Source organism: Amphiura filiformis, chromosome 7 (assembly GCF_039555335.1).
Source record: "Amphiura filiformis chromosome 7, Afil_fr2py, whole genome shotgun sequence".
NCBI classification, from domain to species: domain Eukaryota; kingdom Metazoa; phylum Echinodermata; class Ophiuroidea; order Amphilepidida; family Amphiuridae; genus Amphiura; species Amphiura filiformis.
This window is the reverse complement of record NC_092634.1, coordinates 12,815,204-12,824,659: the sequence shown is the minus strand read 5'-3', so window position 1 is coordinate 12,824,659 and position 9,456 is coordinate 12,815,204. Positions and strand designations below refer to the sequence as shown.

The window sequence follows — 9,456 nt, the reverse complement described above, 5'->3', positions numbered from 1 at the left end:
ACACAGATCCTGCTTTCACGAATGATGAGCATAGCCACAGCTCTTCTGCGATAACAAGACCTGAAATACTTTAAAATATATGGCCCATAGTATTCGTTTTTTATTTGGACTCTTTACGCGACCCTTTGACTTTTCTGCCCGATTTTCCTGTCGGTTTATCGAGAAAATAGGTCCGCGTATTAAAAAATGGGCAGAAACGGGTTTACAGTCATGAGAGCATGTCAAAAACAGTGAGGGCGCTGTTTAGCGGTTCCTACCGGGAAAACGAGGTGGAAGACTACCCATACATTGAAACATATGTTAAACTTTCATCGATTTGCAATCGACTGGTTATCATTAAATTTCTCAGAAAGCGCCGAAAAGGCCTCAAAACGAGCAAATAAAACTGGTGTTTTTACACGTATTTCAATTAGACTGGATCCTTCAGTCTTTCAACAACTACGTACGGTCATCGGGTTGTGCTGTGGCTCGAATAAGGCAACGTGAAGGATTGTGGGTAAAAAAAAGGCGCCGCCATTAGAGGCCAGAAGGATTCAGGCTATATTTCAATGGGACGATTATTTAGTGGTGTGCGCCCTCTATATCACTGTCTCAATCAAGAGTCGTAAAACATCCTCCCCGGCATCCTCATATCCACCCTTCCTTGGTTTGTTTAAAACTTTGTGGCTCTTATATCGCTCTGGGCTACCTTTGTATGAATTGGGTCGTCAACTCGGTTACAAATACGGAGGAATACATGATAAATCTGTTTGGCCGAAAAGTTGTGTTCTTAAGGGCTGGGGTATGAACGTTTGGACAGTATTTATTTTGGGACATTAGAGCACATCAGACATATCGAATTGCATTCTGAATACGAAGAATGTCATTCTGATATCAAATAATTTTGATTTTTTGAATTTCGCAATTTAATACACATTTTATGGCAAATCATTAAAAATTGATATTTTTGATATTTAACAGTACTTGAAGTAAACTTTATAAATCTGATGATTTATATTTAAAGTGTATGTAGGTGGGATGAAAAGCCGACGATCAATTTAAAATTTTGACCTTTCGTATTGAAGATATGGAATTTTTTCCCCAAAACACCAAAAAAATTAGGTCTTTTTGGGAAAAAATCCATATCTTCAATATGAAAGGTCAAAATTTTCAATTGACCGTCGGCTTTTCCTCCCTGCTACATACACTTTAAGAATATATCATTAGATTTATATAATTTACTTCGAGGACTGTCATATATCAAAATTTGAAAAATATCAAATTTTTATAATTTGTCATAAAATTTATATTATATTGTGATTTTCAAAAAATGAAAATTATTTGATATCAGAAAGACATTCTGCGTATTCAGAATGCAATTCGATAGGTCTGAGGTGCTCTCATGTCCCACAAAAAATACTGTCGAAACGCCATAAACGCTCATTCTAGATCCCTTAACAGACTTTCCGTTGATTAAGGAGGCGTTTACCAATTCAAGTTTGCTGGCAAGGCCATACTTAGAGGCGAACAATCAACTGAGAAAACAAGTCGCAGACAACAACAATACACAGCATGGTGAGTTACCTCAGGAATTTCCTTGAATTTCATCATTTATGCATTAATATCGTGCTTTAATAGCCTTTGGTATTTTTGTAAGCTGTATGTAAGCTAATATGTAAAGACTTTCGGCATTCCGTCAATGCCGTCAATGAAAACATTTTTACCCACTCACCCCCACGACTTAGCTGATTAGACAGTGGCAGAAACTTAGTTCTTGCGTTTAAACATCCAGCCAGTGGCGACTCCAGGAATTTCGGAAATGTAGGGGGGCACTCGAAGTTTTTTGAATTACCGCGAAGCGACCATTGTATAGCGCTTTGCGCGATGCAGGAGGTGTTTGAGGGGGATGTGCCCCATAAGAAGCGGCCAAACGTCGCGATTGTGCGACACAGACGGGTGTCAGGGGAGATGTTACCCCCTCCGTCCGAAATGAGAAACTTTTGCAAAATGAAGACCTAAATGAAGCCATTTGGTTAACCATTTTGGCACTATGACAATATATTTTAGTTGGAAAAAGCCGAACATTTGTGAAATTTGAAGCCATTCGTGAACAGGTTTTGACTATTATTGTATAAATTATTGCTTTAAACATAAAGAGCCTGGTGTCCAAAGCAGAAGCGAAAAGCTTCTAACTTCATAACTTCTTTATGCATACGCAGGGGGGTGGCTGAGGGACCAGGGATGTTTCCCCTGAGAAGTTATTGATATTTGGCCAAATGAAGGCCCAATTGAAGCCATTTCATGGATGATTTTTTTAACACTATTATTGTGTAAAATTTTAATTGGAAAATGTTAGGAAATGTGCAAAAAATTTCGCGCTCCGCGTACAGTATAAATTGTTACAGCAGGACAGCAGCATTCCATATACCCTTGGATACCCTATTGTGGTGAGAGATCAAGGCAAAAGTGATACTGTGCATGCATGTCAGATGAAAATGACAATAGGCCGAATATACAGCCTAGAAAGATCTGGATACCTTGTTGATTTATTGTGATGATATTGCTATTTTGACACCGTTGTTATAGAATATTAAATCACAAGTCTATAATACAATGCAGCACAGTGGAACGCAATCCCACTTTCTTTATCTGCGTCAATAATAGAACATTGATTTAAGGGGGTACTACACCTCTGTGGTAAATTTGTGACTATTTTTTGAATTTTTCTCACAAAATAATAACACACTGGTAATAAAAGTTATGTATATTATCGGGGCAAAGAATCCAATTACTACACTGAAATTTCAGTGACTCAAGTCAAGCGGTTTAGTATATATGATAGGAAACGAGGTACATCCTAGCGGTACCTTATTTCTCATCATAAATAACAACCCGCTTGTCTTGGGTCATTGAAATTCCAGTGTAGTAATTGGATTCCTTGCCCCTATAATATACATAACTTTTGTTACCACTGTGTTATTAGTTTGTGAGAAAAATGCAAAAATAGGCACAAATTTATCGAGGGGTGTAGTACCCCCTTAAAGGCTCATTCAGTTGACCAGGCAAACTTTCAAGGGCAACCCAATTAAGTAGGCTTAAATTATAATCAAGTCAATGTTCAATTATTGTTCACCTCTATACCAACTTTACACAGCTCCAAACTTAATGTGTTTTCCAGATATTTGGAGCGGTCTTTAAATGGAATTGAATACATCTCTACATCTGAGTTTGTACTTCTTCACTGAGCGATCTAGCGATCGGTTTCTAGCCAATCAGATAGTACTCCTTTTCTTGCGTTAGGTGAAATACCAATCGCCCGTCGCTCACCAACGGAGTATTAGGACGTGATTCATTGCAGGGAAAAAATATTTATTTAGAGGTTGTCGACACTGTGCTCCATAGATTAATAAACACACAGATTGGAATTTTCCATGCCTGTACCCTCTAAGCGTACTCGAATTCAGCGTTCAGACCTGGCGACATCGCTCATCTTACGCGCGAAGTTTCTTTTGTGTACGCTAGCGCTATTTGCGCTAGTTTTGAGTTTGCTCACGCGGTACCCGACTTTCGTCGATCCCCATAGGCAACATGCCATGATTCCGCGGTATGCTTTGCACGGATCTGCCATCTTGCTACGAAAACGAGGTTATACATCCAAACGCATGCGCACAATGTGCATTTTTGTTTCTCGTGCTTTTCTATCAACGCGCCAGAAGGCTTTTGCAACGTGTACGCGGTAATTAAAGGTTGCGTTTGGCAGGCGTACGCACATACAGCACGCACTTTTTGGGTAGAGCCTCGTTTTGGTATGACCGTGCGATCGGCGAATAGGCGCGAAACATGAAATCAGATTGGAATAAGGTTAGGTTCAACGTTAACGTTCAAATCACAACCTGTGCCCCCTGAGCAATTAGTAGGTTCTTTTTTTTTTAAATATAGATAACATGTTTGTTTAATATTACATTTTTTCAGGCGTTATTTTGACAAGCGGAGAACGGTGGAACCAAGAACGTCGATTCATCCTTGAAATCTTCAAGAAATTTGGTATTGGAAGATCTAAATTCGAAGATCAAATAGAAAATGAAAGCAAGTGCTTGATCGAAGAAATCACCCAGCTTAAGGGAGAACAATTTGATCCAAACCATGTTTTAGTTAACGCTGTTTCGAATGTCATTGTTTCTGTTATTTTCGGAAAGCGTTATGAGTATTCAGATGAACGATTCAAATACTTTCTCAAATTGGGCACGCGTCAAACTAAGGATATTATTACAAATATACTGTTCGGCACATCTACCATTCATTAAGAAAGTCTACACTGACATGGAAAATGATGGGCTTGAGTTGCACGCTTTTGTTGGCGGAATTATCAAAAATCACAAACGCGATTTGGATACAGAAATCCACCGCGATCTTATTGATGCATATTTGAGCGAGCTGCGCTTTAACGAAAATGGCTCAAGTGGAAAGCTCTCGATGCTTACTGAATTCAGTCTGACAGTTACTATCAAGCAGATGTTCATTGCTGGAACAGACACAACTGCTTTGACTCTACGTTGGGCCATGCTTTATATGGCTCTCAACCCTACCATACAGAAGAATGTCCACGACGAAATTGATGAAGCAGTTGGTAGGAACAGGCTTCCTAAACTTGCCGATAAACCCAACTTACAATACACTCAAGCTGTGTTGTTAGAACTACAACGAATGGCGAGCATTTCACGTTTCGGTGTACCTCACGCTTGCACTAAGACCACAACTGTACGTGGCTTTACTGTTCCAGAAGGATTTATTGTGGTGTCTAATTTATGGGCTGTCCATCGTGATCCAGACCTGTGGCCAGAGCCATGGAAGTTCAAACCGGAAAGATTTCTAGATGATAAGGGCCAAGTTGTCAATCGTGACGAGTTGATTCCGTTCAGTACAGGTAAGTTCTCGAGCGTGTGTACTAATTGTAGCATGATGACGTGACGGGGATGATCAGCTAGGACTTCAAAAGTAGGGGTCAATCGGGGTCCGATTTCGGGGACATTCGGTGAGAGACTAAATTGCAAGAAGAGGTCATTCAGTGACAGGTTATGAAAATGGGGTCATTCGACGAAGATACAATAACGGGTTGTCAGTGACAGCGCTATGTTTGTGCTAGAAAGTCTCTTTCCCACTCAAACGAAACGACCATCCCCACACACAGGCGGCATAGGAAGCGCAACACGTGACGTACGAGGCTGGCGAAGATACAGGCTGACAGCCCCATTCACAATACACGGTTAGCAATTACAAATGGAAAATTAACATACTTACAGTGTGGTACATTGTCGTACCCCAACGGTTTTAGAGTAAGATAATTTTGCTTTGACACCACATAACAAATTTAGAATTGTTTGTGAAGATTTCATGATTATGTGTTAATCCAATGGCGACCTCAAAATTGGCGATATCGCTTCCATCACCGCCTGCCCACACACACACACCCCCACACACGACAAGTTAAATCAAAACATAAAAACAGAAGTATGCGGTATCAAATTGGAGCTAACAGGATTCTGTATACGACCGTATCAATGAAATTGTTATTGATGAGATTCATCAGGATCGTTCCAAGTCAAATTTATTAATGAGTTCTGGTACAGATCAATAAAAATGAAAGTACTCACTAGATATATTTCAGTTCCTATTATGACTGTAGTGTTTCTAGATGTCCTTGGTGGCTGTGATGGTGTTGCCACATTTGTAGGTTGCCGTTTTGAGATGATCTGGTCATAGATTCTGTCCAATTTGTATGCCCCCTACAAATGTGGCAACAGCCACCAAGGACTGCCGACATCTAGAAACACTACAGTCATTGCAGAGTGAACAAGGTTCCTGATAGGAACTGAAATGTATCTAGTGAGTACTTTCATTTTTATTGGATCTGTACCAGAACTCATTTATTTAATGAAATTGTTACCACATGTTCAGGTTTACATTTGTGACGGATAATTGTAGTAAGGACTTTCTTTTTGTTTTGTGTTTATAAGGTTTTACACTTCTGCAAGATTGATAATAAACTTTCAATTTGCTTGTTATTGTTTGTTTAGGTCGACGCATGTGTCTTGGAGACAACCTAGCAAAGATGGAGCTCTATATCTCCTTCACCCATGCATCAATTCCGAATCGAAGGCTCCAACTGGAAAGACGATACTGTATCAATAGTCGATCAAGGAAGGAATCCAAAAGATTATGAAATACACGCCATACATCGGGATTAGATCAAAAATTGGGGCTTCGCATGCATTTTAACATAAAATGTAATTTCAAAGACCGTTTTACATGTAAGACCGAAATTCAAATTGATTGGTGTCCTTTTGCAACTGTCGCGCGCTTTGTGTGCTTGAGCACCATTCTGTAATGTAGGCCTATATTAAAGCTATATGAGCACAGTGTGCCTATATTTGGGTGTAGATTTCATGATTCATAATAAAAGTCATTACTTAGTTGTAATGGGGCGTATAGGATTGCAGATTTACTATGCCTTCCCCTTGTGAGTTTATTTTCGAATTTTTCTATTATTGTATTCTTAACACCCTGCGACGGAATTTTTCAAATTTTCAAAGTAAAACGTTAAACATAGAATAGAATATTGATTAATCAAAATTGTGTCTTTAGCTATCGTTGACGGCCCCCAGGACAAAATTAACCAAAAGTTGTAATATCCAACCCTGGTAATTACCGGCCCATCTTCCTTACATGCTTACTGTGCAAGGTAATGGAACACGTTGTTTTAAGTCACATGTCAAAACACCTAGCAGATCATCGTATTCTCCTTGACTCTCAGCATGGATTTCGAGAAAAACTGTCCACGCAAACACGGCTTATATCCTCAGTTCATGAATGGGCATCAACTCTAAATCGCCGGGGTCAGACCGACTTGGTCTTGCTAGATTTTAGCAAGGCCTTTGACCTGGTGCGGCATCATAGACTTGCTGCAAAATTGGATTTTTATGGCATTCGTGGACCAACCCTGAGATGGATAACAGACTTCCTCAGTGACAGACAGCAGACGGTGGCAGTTAATGGTAGTCTATCGTCATGGGAACAAGTTACATCTGGTGTCCCGCAAGGTTCAGTTTTGGGACCGGCGCTATTTCTCTTGTATATAAATGATATAAATCAACATCTCCAGTCCAACATTCGCCTTTTTGCTGATGACAGCATTGTATTTAAAGAAATCGCCTCTCCGTCTGATCATAACATCCTCCAGCAAAATCTTGAAACTCTGGCTACCTGGGTGGATACTTTGATAAGAATTGCCAATTATTCAACATAATTTCGTCGAAATGGGAGAATGAATCATAATTTGTTAGAGCATGACGTGTAAACCACTAAACTTCGTTATGCCTACATGTATAATTTAAAGACCCATTCAGTGATCCCAGCGCAAGTGTAAAAAAATTAAAATTGTTTATAAGTTGACCATTCAAAGTGTATCTAATTAAGATACTGTCAGTATCTAAATTACAGATACGTGTAAAATGCATTATTTTGTCTTAAATACACGGCTTTCGGCTGAACCACTAGCAGGCTATGTTAGCACATCTATGACAAGGACAAAGGTACCAAAATCTGAATTTTGATGATTTTTACGATCGTCCGGATGAGCAAATCACTGAATGGGCCTTTAATCCAAAGTCGTGAAGCGGGATGGTACTAAGAGCATATCGTCAACCTGCTACGATTATTGCCTAGTCATTTTTTGTATATAATTTTGAGAACAAAGTACAAAATATGGTTTAAGCGTTCACCAATCTATGCACAAGAACATAAAACCATATTTTGTACTTTGTTCTCAAAATTACAAAAAATGACTTCGGCAGTAGCAGGATGGGAAACGATGTATGTCCAACAGGTATTGTGTGTGACATCGACCATTTAAGGTAAAATGAGCAAAATATAGTGTAAAAATACATAATAAATCACATTAAGCGCATGACTGTGTAATAGGCCTATTTATGTGTACTCGGGTCCCCGGGGTGGTGAATTCTCAAAATGGTCTACAAAATCACTTGCAACAGTACAAAAGTATCTGGAACAAGTGATGATCACTGTGCACATTATTCAGAAAAACTAAACCAAACAGATAAAAAAAACGACATTTCGAGCAGATAAACTGTTCTTCTTCAGTTTAAAAAAGAAATTCAAGTCAAAAACTGAAGGCAATAAGAGCTAATAAGCTCAGATCAAAATAATCAGTGTCTTTAGTCAATGAAAGCAAGTTCAAATTAAACTTCAGTTATTTAAACTTTAAATAAAAGTTTAACGAAGTTTATTAAAGTTAATAAACTTTTAATGAAGCTTAAAATAACTTTTGACATGTTTGAGGATTGTATGATACCTGAATCTAGAAATATTATCATTTAATTCAATGAACTATTGTTTGTTCATTTAAACTCTTATCTACCGAAGATTGGTGCGATAAAATGCTTCAATTTACTAAATGTAGGTGTAATTATGCGACTTTCCTTAACCTGCAACAAAATTCCAAATCGATGAAAACTGCATATTTATGTCTAAACTCATAGAAAATTTTCTCAAATCTGCAGTGCTAGTATTTTTTTTTAAATTTTAACATAGAACTCTATGTTAACCAGCCAAAATAGCCAGTGGGGTTTCTTTCGCTTTACATTGTTATTTATGCTTAAAACGGACAGAAACCCTTCTCAACAGTTATTTCTAATATTATTTCAGCACTTTGGGTAATGAATAACAAAATTAAAATTTGACGGAAATCATACATTATGGCTTTAATATTGCAATATTATCATAGCTCCTGTATAGTATGATGTATTGCAGAAATATTATCATTATCATTAAACCCCCTTCATCTACCGAAGGAATGATTGTAACCCCCTACAATATTCTTTTTATTGCGCTAAAACATTCGGATTGACCCCCAAATGGCCAATTGTAGTTGCGAGGCCACCTTTTGCAGTGATTTTAATGAAAATGATAACTAAATTCCACATGTGTACACGGGGGTAAGGATGACCGTTTTGAACACTTCGGAGGAGAGCTGGTGAAGGCCATACTGAAATTTATTTTTACTCTTTCAGAAATATTCTAAGTGGGTGACTTCAGGTTTGATATTTATAGATTAGGTTTGCGATGTAGCCGAGAATCCAGCAACAATTGCATGGTTTTGCCAAAAATATACTGTGTGTACATCATAGCTAGGATTTCCCGATTTTGTGAGGGTACGTGGGGAACGATATTACGTGGGAATGTTGGTACTTATTTTTGTATCATTGGATGGAGGAGAGCCACAGTGGCGTAGCCAGGTGGCAAAGGAGGTAGCTCCCTTCGTGAGAATCCCCCCCCCCATCTTGCCCCCCTGTGGCATGCTGGCCGCCCAGATATTTAAGATTTTTGACCATACTAGTATTCGTTAAAGTTTGCCATACCTTAAAAGTTGGCTTGCTACTCTTTGCCCACCACACTAACAGA

General features: G+C 38.7%; 1 protein-coding gene across 1 annotated transcript; it reads left to right on the top strand.

Moving 5' to 3' along the window:
• The first annotated feature begins 4,452 nt into the window (after positions 1-4,452).
• On the top strand, positions 4,453-6,199 carry LOC140157646 (cytochrome P450 2U1-like). Its single transcript, XM_072180884.1, has 2 exons — positions 4,453-4,903; positions 6,054-6,199. The coding sequence occupies exons 1-2, from the start codon at positions 4,453-4,455 to the stop codon at positions 6,197-6,199; spliced, it is 597 nt and encodes a 198-aa protein (XP_072036985.1).
• The last annotated feature ends 3,257 nt before the right edge of the window (positions 6,200-9,456 follow it).

Bases quoted from the DNA above. Each gene is read 5' to 3' on its own strand.
- LOC140157646 (XM_072180884.1), top strand. From the start codon at position 4,453: ATGCTTACTGAATTCAGTCTGACAGTTACTATCAAGCAGATGTTCATT. The intron at 4,904-6,053 runs GTAAGTTCTCGA...TTGTTTGTTTAG, and splicing joins GTTGATTCCGTTCAGTACAG to GTCGACGCATGTGTCTTGGA.